Below are 15,310 nucleotides of genomic sequence, written 5' to 3'. Positions count from 1 at the left end.
CACATGATCAGTACATCCGAACATCACACCTGCGGGACAGTTACAGGATGGCAACAACTGCCTGAGTTACTCGAGGAACGCACAATCCCTCCATCAGTGCTCAGACTGTCCGCAATAGGCTGAGAGGGGCTGGACTGAGGGCTTGTAGGCCTGTTGTATAAGGCAGGTCCTCACCAGACATCACCGGCAACAACGTCGCCTATGGGCACAAACCGACCATCGCTGGACCAGACAGGACTGGCAAAAAGTGGAGGGTCCGTCATGGTCTGGGGCGGTGTGTCACAGCATCATCGGACTGAGCTTGTTGTCATTGCAGACAATCTCAACGCTGTGCGTTACAGGGAAGACATCCTCCTCCCTCGTGGTACCCTTCCTGCAGGCTCATCCTGACATGACCCTCCAGCATGACAATTGCCATACTGCTCGTTCTGTGCCTGATTTCCTGCAAGACAGGAATGTCAGTGTTCTGCCATGGTCAGCAAAGAGCCTGGATCTCAATCACATTGAGCACATCTGGGACCTGTTGGATCAGAGGGTGAGGGCTATGGCCATTCCCCCCCAGAAATGTCCGTAAACTTGCAGGTGCCTTGGAAGAGTGGGGTAACATCTCACAGCAAGAACTGGCAAATCTGGTGCAGTCCATGAGGAGATTCACTGCAGTACTTAATGCAGCTGGTGGCCACACCAGATACTGACTTACATTTGATTTTGACCCCGCCCCCTTTGTTCAGGGACAGATTATTCCATTTCTGTTAGTCACATGTTTGTGGAACTTGTTCAGTTTGTATCAGTTGTTGAATCTTGTTATGTTCATACAAATATTTACACATGTTAAGTTTGCTGAAAATAAACGCAGTTGACAGTGAGAGGACATTTCTTTTTTTGCTGAGTTTATTAGCGGACTAAACACCACTCCACGGTGAAGGAAGTTTTCTAATGAACTCAACCACTAGTTGCCATATTAGAGCAACAGCAATGAGCAAACAGTGAGTGGTTGTATTTGATTGACATTTATTGAAAAGGTATTGATTTCAGCAAATCAAAGTAAGTCACGCAACTACAGAGGACAAACATACTTAGGTGGGCGTTGAATATTTTATTGAAAGTATTGACCTTGGGCGAATTGATGTAGTCGGTGCTGGTCTCGGCTCGAAGGCGTTGGTGAAGTTCATCAGCAGTGGGGGAGAAAGTATGCGATTCTCATACTTCAGTAAAAGTAAAGATGCCTTGACAGAAAATTACTCAAAAGGGAAAGTCACCCAGTAAAATACTACTTGAGTAAAAGAAAGTATTTGGTTTTAAATATATTTAAGTATCAAAAGTAAATGTAATAGCTAAAATATACTTAAGTATTGAAAGGAAAAGTAAACATAAATAATTTCTAATTCCCCATATAAAAAAGATGGCACCATTTCTTTGGGGGGGGGGGGGTAACCAGGGGCACACTCCAACACTGACTTAATTTACAAACAAAGTAGGTGTTTTGTGAGTCCAGATCAGAGGCAATAGGGATGACCAGGGATGTTCTCTTGGTAGGTGCATGAATTTGACCATTTCTCTCATGAATTTGACCATTTCTCTCATGCTAGCCATTCAAAATGTAACGGGTACTTTCGTCTGTCACGGAAAATCAATGGAGTAGAAAGTACATTATTTTCTTTAGGAATGTAATGAAGTAAAAGTTGTCAAAAATCTAAATAGTTAAGTTCACTTGAAATACTTTAAAGTATTTTCACTTAAGTACTTTACAGCACTGTTCATCAGAAACAAACTTCACCGTGGAGTTTAGTCCCCTAAGATATATAAAAGATATGCCATGAGAAAGTTTGTGTAAAACCGGGAAGTGTATGTTATTGAGTCTGAATGTAAAATGTTGCAACTGTGGTGGGCATCATAATCCCGACTTCCCTGAGTGCCCTGTTAGGGTAAAGAGGTTGATGTGTCAAGGATCAGGATTGTCCAGCAGATCTCCTGTGGAGCTGGGGAGAGAGTCAAAGGTGCACGTGGCCACAGCGCTGAAGAAATGGCGATGGATGCACAACAGCCGTTGTAAAGATTCCTCATCAGTCAAGAGATCTGGATACAGTCATTGTGAAGGTGGATTTTATAACACTTATTGCCACAGTTATTAATTGTACTGTTCAAGTGTCCAAGAAATCATTGTGTCTCTGGCTGATAAGTATTAGGGGCATCAATATTTCAAGGCAGAAGCACGGCAAGGATACTGTCGTTGGAAGATGGCATGACCTTCGAGGATATTTTCTAATTCTTATGTTTGATTTGAACAGAAAAGCAAGTTGATTTTGAAAAGTTGAATTTTATTTTTGATCGTTTAACTTATCCACCCATACAGTAGGTGGCGACATGCACATACAATTGTTGCGGAAGCCATTAAACCAAAGAGGAAGAACCCCCTTTTCGTCAGTGTAAACGGAAGTTAACGTTGACCAAGAACAATTTCTTACGGTAGCGTTTCTATTGTTATTTAGACGTTTATTAACACCCTGGAATTCAATATGAATCCTTTGATTGCATAGCATCACATACTTACCCCCATGTAGTATTTAATTCGCGTTGTAGACAGGACGATAAATGTTATCTAGCTAGCTAGCTACTAAGGTTAGCTAACAATGGCTAACGTAATGGTTTTTCACACTCAAATTGCCTCCGTTATGGAGGTGCTAGCGAATGCAGCCGTGGCAGAGATCTGTAAACTCGTAGACGACGACTATGCAGTGTTTCGTTTGGAAATAACTCAAAGCCAGAAAGAAAACAGGACATTGCGAAGGAAACTACAGCTACTGGAGCTGAAGGTGGCACGGGAGCGCGCGGAGAAGACAGCGCGGGAGCGCGTCCTCGCCAGTCGTCCCAGTAGTGTCAAGATCCTCGACCGATACAGAGGAATGGCAAGAGGTACATTTTGATTTTGCAGAAGGCCGAGGCTGCCGCCCGGTTCCTCTCTGCTCATGTGCTCAGATGTGTGACCCAGTATTGGATCTTGGTCAGTGTTTGGATAGTATGCAATACTTATACACTGCTTACCAATACTTAGCCATCTTGAAAATGTTTTTTATTTATTTAACCAGGCTTCTTGCACAAAGACAAAATATCATATTCTTACCAGATACTTGATTTAATGAATGTCCTGTTGTCAAACTCAATTAAAATAATATGATGCATGGAACAATAAATAGTATATCAAAAAGTTATAACAAGTGATCGCTTACCTCCTAGACAGTTTCAATAGTGTACAATATAGCATTGACCATTGTCAGTACCTCATTTAACAACCGATTTCCCCCAATCACTCTCTCAGGTGAAGGACATCTCACTCGAGGCCACAGGAGCTTTGTGAAACCAGCGGGACATAACACGGGTAGAGATGACCAACCAATCACTGTTGATGAGGGGAGAGGAACCTCAACCCAGCATGTTATCGTGATAGAGGTTTGTGTCACAGTGTAACATTAGAAATTACAGTACATCAAATGTGGCCCGTTTCTTTCAGAAAGGCTCGCTCGGCTATTAATTTGCTTACATGTACATCCTTATATATCTAACATATCAGAGCTTGTGAAACTTCCCTGTGATATTGTATTGTCCAATTAAACTAATTTACCGGTAATAACCTCCTCTCTTCTTGTGTCAGTCTGCAGATGCAGAGGTTGCAGGTCCTGGTGTCAAGCTGGAGAGGTCTGAAGGAGAGGAGAACCCACAGCACAGCAGAGACATCCAGTCTGGAGAAGCGGCTGGAGTGGCATCCCCTGTAGCCACAGAGGACCTCACTGCACCCCAGCCCAGGAGCCAACGCAGCATCACGGAGGTCAGTGGAACGCCGAACGCCGTCCTCAAGTCAGAGACCGACACAGAGACTTTAACTGTAACACAAAGGCTTTTACACACAGGATCTGACCACAGGTCAGAACCAGAGGGGCTGAGGAGACTGGGCTGTCCTCCTGCTCCTGGCTCAGAGTATTTACTTTACGATAACCTGAGCTCAAAAGTTTATTCCCATCGAGATTCAGGTGACATGTTAGAGGCTTGCAGTGAGCTGTCTTGTTCTTATGCTACAGAAATGGACCCTGGATCCTTGAGTTTAGAGACACAGGCTGATCTGTCCAGAGGGGACTGGAACCATTACAGTAGTAGTGTGTACTCTGAAGGGTGCCTAGATAAGAAAGGGGAGGTTATAGTCATTGATGAAGTGACTGTGAAAGTGGAGGGCGACGCTCCTCACACATGGAATGTGGATGAGACTCACTTAGGAGAAGGACACTCAGAAGGCAGAGATTTCTTAGACTACAGGGAAAGCTTAGAGACAAATCTAAATGTTGTGACCCACTCCCTTTTATCTACGTTGATGGGGCCTTCCAATTCACACGGCTGTGTCCTTTTCGATCAGGTATTGAACTCAAACGACAGGGCTAGAGCCCAAACCCAGGGAGGGGGCGCAACATCAGGTAATATTAAAGAGAAACGGTTTCTCTGCATGTTCTGTAACAAAGGCTTCAGCTGCATCCAAAAGGTGGAGATCCACCAGAGGGTCCACACAGGGGAGAAACCTTTCAGCTGTACCCAGTGTCACATGTGCTTCACCCAGGCTGGTGACTTGAAGAGGCACCAGAGGGTCCACACAGGAGAGAAACCCTTCAGCTGTACTCGGTGTCAGATGCGCTTCTCCCACTCGTCCAGCCTGAAGAGGCACCAGAGGATCCACATGGGAAAACCCTAAAGCTCAGTGTCAGAAAAGGTTCACCCACTAGAACCAGCTAAAGGTGTATCTGATGGTCCACACGGGAAAAAGGCTGTTCGCCTGTACTCACTGCGGGAAGAGGTTCTCAGAGAGGAGCTACCCCAGGATACACCAGCAGAAAAACTATCCCACTCTATTACATGAAAAGTAACCATTCCACTCTATAGCTTCTGAAGTTTAGATCAAATCCTGAATTAAAGACAAAGATACATTTTCATTGTCAGCAGAAAATATCCACAGATGCATTTAGAATAGTAAGACTAACATTTTTCAGTGTTGGAATATTCCTGGGTAGAACACTGCATCCAGAGGTGTGAGATATAGATAGATAGATATGCCTAAAGTCTGTTTCATATTGTGTTTGTGCGGTGTAGGCTATGTTCATACAGATTGAGACATTACATTTTAAATGTACATTTTAGTAATTTAGCAGGCACTCTTGTCCAGTGTGAATTACAGTTAATACGTTCATTTTAAGAAAGCTGGGTTAAACAACCACAACACAGTCGTAGCAAGTACATTTTCCCTAAATGAAATCAGTGCTAGTAGGAAGAAGCCTTATTTTTTTTGTCAGGAACTCTACTGTCCTAGCTTCAGGGGCAAGCTGGTTCCATCATTGGGGTGCCAGGACAGAAAGGGTTTTGACTGGACTGAGCGGGAGCTGATCCCTCGTAGGGGTGGGACGGCGAAGAGAACAGAGGTTGCAGAATGGAGTGCTCGGGTTTGGGTGTAGGATTTGAGCATAGCCTGAAGGTAGGGAGGGGCAGTTCCCCTTGCTGCTCTGTAGGCAACCGTTATGGTCTTGTAGTGGATGCGAACTTTGACTTAAAGTCAGTAGAGTGGGCTGAGGAGTGGGGTGACCTGGGAGAATTTAGGAAGGTTGAACACCAGGCGGACTGCAGCGTTCTAGATAAGTTGCAGGGGTTCGATGGCACAAGCAGGGAGCCCAGCCAACAGAGAGTTGCAGTAGTCTAGACTGGAGATGACAACTGCATGGATTAGGGCCTGCTCCCCTTCTTGCGTGAGGAAGGGTCGTACTCTACGGATGTTGTAGAGCATGAACCTTGGAGTGGGACAGGGCTTCCCTGGAAGGAAGAGCTGTTCTGGCTTGTTGAGCTTGAGGTGGTGGGCAGACATCCAAGCTGAGAATTCTGCCAGGTTTGCAGAGAGACGTGTTTGTGTGGTTTTCATATGGTATATTTAACACTTGTTTATGTTTAATAAACAAAATGGGACTTTTCATTCTAAGACTCATTGAGACTCTCTTTAGTATATATCACATCTGATCTCACCCTGTTCTGCATACACCCAACAGCACTTTATAACCATTATAGACGTACTAAATATACCTACACATACCCACACACTAACAAACACCTACTGTACACGTCAAAATAGTTTAGTCAGGTTTGATGATTACTTGACTTATCATAGCTGACTTATATTTACCCACAACATCATTTTTTATGTTCACCATGATGGGTTTAACAACAATGAAGTCATTCTGTAACTACGGTATAGGACTCAACTTAGTGGGGATGGGTAAACACCCCGGGGCCATACTTGCGAACATTTGATCTGTTTCTGCGCATTAGCCAATTAAAATAATTGATTTACTTGTATGTGATAGTAGGTTATTTATTTAACAGTTATTTAACTAGGCAAGTTAAGAACAAATTCTTATTTTACAACAATGGCCTACCCCGGCCAAACCCTCCCCTAACCAGGACGACACTGGACCAATTGTGCGCCGCCCTATGGTACCTCCCGATCACGGCTGGTTGTGAAACAGCCCAGGATTGAACCAGGGTCTGTAGTGACTCCTCTAGCACTGAGATGCAGTGCCTTAGACCACTGCTCCACTCGGGAGCCCAAAATTGTAACTGGTCCCATCAGGTAACCTGCCTGCACGTTAGTCCTATGCCAACCTCACCAGATGAAAGTCATTATTTCCTGGAACAAGTTCTGCATCAGCCAATTCTAAATGTTGACGTAGATTGAGGTGAACAAACATAAGATAATAATAATAATAAATCATAAGAGTGACTTTAATGTCAAGCACTCTCATTATCCAGATGGCAGTATTGTAGTAACAGTATTTAGTTCATTTTAAAAAATGTGATCACGAGTCCGGACTCAAACCCACGTTGGCGAGTATCCACACGAAAGGAAAGTTTATAGTGTGTCTTCTAAAGCAGGGCCGGTCCTAGCTTTTGGGGGCCCTAAGCGAGATTTGGTTGGGGGTGCCCACCATCTCACGGCAAAACATTTTAGTGGTCTTTGGCAGCAGGGAGAGAATTTCAGTTTTAAAGTTCCTGCAATTCTACACATTTTGCCATGGGGTGTATGCCGCTTGTGCCTTGGACCGGCACTGTTCTACAATACACCTGTCAATCAACTGATCAGCGCATCCTACTGCACGCCGTAGGCCTATTTAATAAGGTGGTAACACAAGACCATTCAGTGGTTTCAGGGTGTCCATAGTCATAGAGACAACTGAAAGTAAGAAGCTAGATTTTAGGCCTACACTAATTGTGAGAAGAGAAGTGCAGGCAAAACATTTTATGAGTATCTTCTTGTTGGAGTCCCTCTTGCTGACCGACACACAGGCTACTGGCACTGCTACATAAAGCCTGTTGCTACTATAGGCTATATTACATAGAATTGTAGGCTACATTTCCATGTACAATGTTTTAGATGCATTGTTATAATCAGCTACTTTTTCACATTGCGTTATTTGAGTCGAGGGCACACAGTGGATCGCTTTTTCCTCAAAATGAAATCCTTGCCTCGAGGGGGATTCAAACTCGCTGCCATCGTACCTTGCCGTCTCTGGGCTTACTGCCTTAGTGGATCACACCACCAATTGGTGACGTCAATAAGGGTCAATTATAACTATTTGACAAGACCACAAGTCTTCGACTTTGAATTTAAACTTTACATGTTGTATAATCCTCCTACATCTTTATTGCTGAACATTGTCTAACGTTAATACTATTAGCTAGTAGTCTTGTCAAGGATGCATCAATGCAATATTGGCACACAACATTTTGTTAGACCTACAGAACAAAAGGCAGCCTTGAATATGTAGGTTTAAAATATCCCACTGGTGGCCAGGGTTGACCTATTTTAAGAAATACCATTTGCTGGTGGAAATAAAGTCTAAGATCTTTTGATAGGCTGATGTGGAATTTTGTTCCAGAAAATAATCAGTCATCTGGTGAGGTTAGCATAGGGCTAACGTGTACCAGGTTATCTGATGGGACCAGCTACAATGCAGCGTTCTATCACGTGCAAGTAAATTGACGATTTTAATTGTCTGATGCACATTTTGTGACGGAGCAACTGTTTGAATTTAAACTGTTTCTAATGTCCATCCATCACTAAAGTGTGTTTATCTGTGTGTATGTACCTGAGGTAGTGTATGTCTGTAATCTGTATCACTTGTCTCTTCCAGGATGAGGAGGGTCCAGAGGTACTGCTGGTGAAGGAGGAGGGCAGTGAGGAGGATCTGGCGAACCCTGAGGGGACCATGGTCATGGAGGACAACCAGACTACACCACCTCCTGAACCCACAGAAGAACCAGCTGAGCAGCACAGGACCACACACAATCTCACTGAGGTGAGCCCACTGTAAACTACAGTCTGAATGGTATTAGGTCAGGGCCTGAATCCACAAAGCCTCTCAGAGTAGGAGTGCTGATCTAGAATCAGTTTGGCCTTTTTAGATCATAACGAATAAGATTATATGGAAATATCCTAGATCAGTAATCCTACTCAAACTCTTTCGTGGATACAGGCCCAGATCGATACATTTTTGTCTTAAGTGTGGGACCATGTCTTCGAATGATCAAACCATTAAAGAATGTCAAGTAATCAAATGAACTAACACCTTTGCATAGTACTCACAGCAATCCCTCATTGCCCAATTAGAAGATGCTCCATAGAAGGGTGCTCATATCAGATTTCTTGATCCAACATCCTCTCACTCTGTATCTCTTACAGTCAGTAGACATGGAGGATGGGAAGCCTGATCTGCTGCTGGTCAAAGAGGAAACAGTAGAAGACGGACCAGAGAGAATTAATCTACTGAGTGGACTAAAGATGGGGGAGCAAAGTAAGAGATAAATACATATAGCCTACATACTGTAATAGATCTTCAATGGGATTAGAAATTTGCCTAGATAGTTTTCTTAAATCAATATAACTTATGTTTACATACAAAACCACACATTATAATGTACAAACTTGACAAAAAAAGGTATATTTTCTAACCTCATTCTGCAGGTGGTTGGCTGGAGGCTAACAGAGGAGACTGGGTGGCCATCTTGGATTCCCAGACCCAGACGGGTGCAACCAACGGCCCAGGGGACACCATCACTGAGCAGGCCAGGACTAGAGGCAACATAGTGGAGGTCAGTGGATGGGACAGCGTCCTCAACTCTGGGCTGGGGAACAACACTGTTAACCAGAAACAAACAGTCGAACACAAAACAACAACTGAACTTAGTCTCCATGACAACAGACTGGCTGAGACCAGGGCGAGGTGTAGATTTGGTCTGCGGGGACGGGGAGGTGTCCGTATGAGAACAGACACTGACTCAGCTAGCAATGCTCCGTCCTGTTCCTATAGTTATGATTCAGAGAGACTGATGGTGCCTCAGGTTAACCCCCTAACAGGTGCTGCCTTCAGCCTGCCTTCTATAGGATCTATCAACTGGAACATGGACCCTGCGATAACACAGACACTCCCTGGCCTTCGTCCTCCTCACGCTCCCCTGTTAAACCAGACCTCAGACAATGCCAGTGCCTCAACACTAAATGGCTACACAAGCCCATTGACAAATGACAGTAGTCGTAACGCTATTAGTAGGTCCGGTGGCAGAGAGAAGCGCTTCCCATGTTCATTCTGTGGGAAAGCCTTCAGTTTCCCCAAACAGATGGAGATCCACCAGAGAATGCACACAGGGGAGAAACCGTTCGGCTGCCACCTGTGCCGGGCAAGTTTCTCCCAATCCTCCAACCTGAAGCGGCACCAGAGAGTCCACACAGGGGAGAAACCCTACAGCTGTCCCCAGTGTGAGAAGAGGTTCTCACGCCAGCACGATCTGAAGATGCACCTGAAGGTCCACACTTGAGAGAGGCCAGGCCGTTCACCTGTACACACTGTGGGGAAAGGTTCTCAGAGAAGCTACCTCAGGATACACCAGCAGAAAATGGCCCACAAATACTGTATACCCACTGGGTATACCACGTTATTTCAACATGGATAATTGGGTAATATTTGGTAGATACGTTGATCAATGAGATTCCAACCGATTTTCACCCACTCAAAATGACTGCTAAAAGTTTGTTGAATTCCCAATGTTATCACTATGCTTTCAACCATCTAAAAGTAAAACCAAATTCTATGTCAGATTTTTGGTTGAGTTTTCACCTGTGTTAACACTGCACTTTCAACCTTTGAAAATCACACTAAAGATAAAAATGGGAATACATTGTCAGATATATTGTTTATTTATACAATAACTTAATGTGTTATGACTGTGATTCATCTAATAGCACTACCAAATAACCCGGAGTGTCTGTCAACTTAAGATGTTGCCCATCGCGTTCAGCCAAGTTTGTGCAACATCCTGAGGTGTCGGAAAATAGTGGTGGAAAATGTTGTTTTATTATGACAGTACACATTTTTCACCCCCCCCCCCCGACCATTTAAATCTAGTTAAGGAGGAAAATGATGCCTTTGCAGCCTGAATAGAGGATGTTTTATGTACAAGCTGGTCCACTGGGAAACTAGTGTATTATTGGGAATGCACATCAATCCTAGATGATAGTGCAGATCTAGCGGCCACTATAGGCTGACTGTCCTGTAGTGGTACACTATAGTGGTGCAATTGCCCTCATACTTGAGACACTGGCGATCTCATAAAACAATTATCTTAACTTGAAATTGGTGTTGACTATTTGAATATCTCTCTTAGCAACCTAGATGTTGTTTCAGCAATAAGGCATGGGAACCCCGGGATTATCGTGTGATAACTCCCGACTATTGGGCTATTCTTATGCCCAAGATGAAGCCAATGGCCGGGGAAGTAGCCCTTAGGAGGGAGTTATCGCACAATAATTCCCGGGTTCTCGTGCCTTATTTCCTTAAGAAAACATTTGCCAACATATGTATATCTTTTGTAAATAGATCTAAATCAAATAATGCATTTTTAAAATTGTTTGATTTAATCTTATTCTTAAACTTGTATTTTTGGTTGATATGAATCCAACATTTATTATGAATTTATAGATTCCATTTGAAACCAACCGAAGCTGGAAAACTCTAGGCCTATATGTATTGTCTATTTTTAGTTTAAAACTGGGCTGAATTGAAACAATAGCCGTTGATGACTTTCCAAATGCTATACTAGAGGCCTACAGTAAATAGCATCATTGATGATATGATTGATGAAGTATGGTTACATTTAATTTGCTCTGTTAAACCTACCATTTAGAATGATTTCAATAGCAACAGTGAATCTATTAAGTGAAAATTTCTCAACAATCATTCTAGCGATAGCACATTGGTAATAGTCAATGACGAATATCAAAGCTAAGCGGGGCTTGTAGATAGATCAGCTCTCTAGCCTATTGTTTTTTTTTCTTAAAGTGGATATTACTTTGAAGGTGACGTTGTTTCAAAGGTACATTTTTTAAAAGATTCTACCTTTTTTCAAATGCAAAGTATTTTCCACATAGATTCCACTTCACAATACGTTGACAATTGACGTTGAAACAATGTTGATTTAACCAGTTTGTGCCCAGTGGGTCGTGAGGTGTAATATAGTACTAGTTAGTTTGTTTGTAGTTCATTCTGTTGGCATTGGATGTGGCTGGGAACTGGATGAGGTGAACTGAGGAAAGAATGAGTTTGATGAGGCAGAGTAGATGATATGGTGATGGTGTCTGTAAAAATGCTCCACTGATTAAGAGTGAAACTGGGCCTTTAGGTTTATACTGGTGTTTTATAGTGAGGAAATGATAGTGCCTTAATTCATGTTTACTTGACATGAAGCTGTGTAAGGTAATGTTTAACCTTTAACTAAGTATTCTAAAATGAATTTGATCAAAGCGAGGGTACCAGATTTACAGAAATGGTCAAGTGTTACCATAGTGAGAAGTTATTCTACTTGTCACGTATCATTTTGAACAATAAAAATGATTCTAATGCCATTTTGTTTAAATTATATACTACATTGATTCTGCTGACTAACTTGGTTATTTTGTACCATTGCAGAGACTGTTTGGACTTTTTTTATACACTAATCGGTCAAAAGTTTTAGAACACCTACTCAGTCAAGGATTTCTTTATTTTTACTATTTAACTACATTGTATAACACCATATGGATGAAATAACACATGGAATCATGTAGTAACCAAACAAGTGTTAACAAATGAAAATATATTATAGATTTGAAATTCTTCAAATAGCCACAGCTTTGCACACTTTGAAAGTTTCTTTAAGTGCAGTTGCAAAAACCATCAAGCGCTATGATTGAAACTGGCTCCCATGAGGACCGCCACAGGAATGGAAAACCCAGAGTTACCTCTGCTGCATAGGATAAGTTCATTAGAGTTACCAGCCTCAGAAATTGCAGCCCAAATAAATGCTTCAGAGTTCAAGTAACAGACACATCTCAACATCAACTGTTCAGAGGAGACTGTGTGAATCAGGCCTTCATGGTTGAATTGCTGCAAAGAAACCACTACTAAAGGACATCAATAAGAAGAAGAGACTTGCTTGGCCCAAGAAGCACGAGCAATGGACATTCGACCGGGGGAAATTTGTCCTTTGGTCTGGAGTCCAAATTGGTTCAAACCGCCGTGTCTTTGTGGGACGCAGAGTAGGTGAGCGGATGATCTCTGCATGTGTATTTATTATTCAACCATGCTGGTCATTTATGAACATTTGAACATCTTGGCCACGTTCTGTTATAATCTCCACCCGGCACAGCCAGAAGAGGACTGGCCACCCCACATATGCTCTCTCTAATTCTCTCTTTCTTTCTTTCTCTCTCTCGGAGGACCTGAGCCCTAGGACCGTGCCCCAGGACTACCTGACATGATGGCTCCTTGCTGTCCCCAGTCCACCTGACTGTGCTGCTGCTCCAGTTTCAACTGTTCTGCCTTATTATTATTTGACCATGCTGGTCATTTATGAACATTTGAACATCTTGGTCATGTTCTGTTATAATCTCTACCCGGCACAGCCAGAAGAGGACTGGCCACCCCACATAGCCCGGTTCCTCTCTAGGTTTCTTCCTAGGTTTTGGCCTTTCTAGGGAGTTTTTCCTAGCCACCGTGCTTTTACACCTGCATTGTTTGCTGTTTGGGGTTTTAGGCTGGGTTTCTGTACAGCACTTTGAGATATCAGCTGATGTACGAAGGGCTATATAAATAAATTTGATTTGATTTGATTTGTATTTCCCACTGTGAAGCATGGAGGAGAAGGTGTGATGGTACGGGGGTGCTTTGCTAGTGACACGGTCTGTGATTTATTTAGAATTCAAGGCACACGTAACCAGCATGGCTACCACAGCATTCTGCAGCGAAATGCCATCCCATCTGGTTTGCGCTTAGTGGGACTATCATTTGTTTTTCAACAGCACAATGACCCAACACACCTCCAGGCTGTGTAAGGGCTATCTCCCCAAGAAGGAGAGTGATGGAGTGCTGCATCAGATGACCTGGCCTCCACAATCCCATGACCTCAACCAAATTGAGATGGTTTGGGATGAGTCGGACCACAGAGGGAAGGAAAAGCAGCCAACAAGTGCTCCGCATATGTGGGAACTCCTATAAGACTGTTGGGAAAGCATTCCAGGTGAAGCTGGTTAAGAAACTGCCAACAGTGTGCAACGCTGTCATCAAGGCAAAGGGTGGCTATTTAAAGAATCTCAAATATATTTAGATTTGTTCAACACTTTTTTGGTTACTTCATGATTCCATATGTTATTCCATAGTTTTGATGTCTTCACTATTATTCTACAATGTAGAAAATAGTAAAAATAAAAACACTTGAATGATTAGGTGTTCTAAAGCTTTTGACCGGTAGTGTGTATATATTATTAATTAACTCCACTACCTCTATATTGTTAGGTACTTTTATCACAGTGTTAGTTACGCTTCACTGTGGTTAACAATTTATAATATGTCATGTTTCTGCGTGAACAACAAAGAGTTTATTTTATAAACCTTTATATGCTCTTCTGAACAATCTTTGTTTGCAGTCTGCAGTCCATGAAAACCTGCTGATATCCGGTGTTACTGGCGGGAGAGACTGGACAAATGAAGCGGCTGGTCACAAACCCTGGCGCGGGATCAGGACCCTGGATCAGGAGCCGCCACTCTTCCTTTCCGAGTCAGAACCAGGACTGAACCGCGAGGGACAGAGACTCCACCACCACACAGAACACAACCAGTGGACAGGTGGACTGAACAACCTCAGTCCTGGTGGTCATCAGAGAGACAGAGGCTCCAGTCAGGGATCCAGTCTGCAGCCCAGACCCTTCTCTTCACAGTCTCAGTGCAGAGATGGAGCAGGGCCTGCGGCTGATAGACCCTCCTGTTCTTATGGTACAAACACCACAGTATCCATGATGAACAGAGCAGGTCACCCTGGGCTTCAGCCTTCACAGAGCGTGGTGGGTGACCCCCCTGGTGGTAGTCTATCAACAAATCTGTCTTTTCCTTCAGGGTCTCATCTAATGTCTAGTGACTGGGTTCATAGAAAACTGAGATATGCTAGACCCGGGTCATCTCATGGTTACCCCACAAATACAGACAGGGTCACGATGGGTGTTCACCACGAGAGGTACTTAACGTATAACACAGCACACAATCCCAACAACACCCAAACAATGGCTAGAGGTCAAAGAGGGAGCTCAAAGTCTAACCACCTGAGTGTGGTGGCTCCTGCTTCTACCACCCCCGGTGTCGTTGCGTCACAATGTGGGAAGTTGAGCATTAGAACTGACTCAGACAAGCCGTATGCGTGCCCCACATGTGGGAAGTGCTTTGCCCATGCAAACTATGTGAAGACGCATCAAACTGTTCACACCAAGGACAAGCCCTTCAAGTGCAAACTATGTTACAAGAGCTTCGCCTTCCTGACTAGCCTGATCAGACATAGGAGTGTACACAATGGGGAGAAATTGTAGCAGTGTGGCTTGAAATGTACTTAGTGGATTTCTGTGAACCATTCTTTAGCTAAAACATTATAGTTATCATGTCTAGTGTCTTGGGGTAAGATGGTAATTAATCACATACCCCTCAATAACCCTTTGTTAACTTGTCATTTGAAACAGGCTTGTGTAAATACCTGTTTTTAGAGAAATGTTCAAACAACTGAATAGTAAGCTTACTTAGACATAATAAAGTCATAATTTTCTACTATATTCTTTCTAAACAACTCTGGTCTGAGTTTGAAAGATAGTGGTCATGAATAGGAGATTAGATTTGTAATAAGCAGTACCGTATTTCAAAGAACAGGGCGCATATCTTTTTCA

General features: G+C 43.2%; 2 protein-coding genes across 3 annotated transcripts in view; both read left to right on the top strand.

The window, feature by feature from the left end:
* LOC124012386 (zinc finger protein 205-like) overlaps window positions 1-15,310 on the top strand; it is a 303,385-nt gene that overhangs the window by 238,576 nt on the left and 49,499 nt on the right. The gene's annotated exons all lie outside the window — the stretch shown is intronic.
* LOC124012388 (neurotrophin receptor-interacting factor homolog) lies at window positions 2,404-15,192 on the top strand. Of its 2 annotated transcripts, XM_046325959.1 has the most exons (7): window positions 2,404-2,913; window positions 3,317-3,447; window positions 3,650-3,823; window positions 8,211-8,375; window positions 8,759-8,870; window positions 9,041-9,168; window positions 14,033-15,192. In XM_046325959.1, the coding sequence occupies exons 1-7, from the start codon at window positions 2,631-2,633 to the stop codon at window positions 14,960-14,962; spliced, it is 1,923 nt and encodes a 640-aa protein (XP_046181915.1). In that variant the 5' UTR covers window positions 2,404-2,630; the 3' UTR covers window positions 14,963-15,192. The 2 variants fall into 2 exon arrangements, with proteins under 2 accessions (XP_046181915.1, XP_046181916.1); XM_046325960.1 differs by lacking the exon at window positions 14,033-15,192 and having other exon boundaries at window positions 9,041-11,968.

Source organism: Oncorhynchus gorbuscha, linkage group LG24 (assembly GCF_021184085.1).
Source record: "Oncorhynchus gorbuscha isolate QuinsamMale2020 ecotype Even-year linkage group LG24, OgorEven_v1.0, whole genome shotgun sequence".
NCBI classification, from domain to species: Eukaryota; Metazoa; Chordata; class Actinopteri; order Salmoniformes; family Salmonidae; genus Oncorhynchus; species Oncorhynchus gorbuscha.
This window is presented reverse-complemented; position numbering and strand designations above follow the sequence as displayed.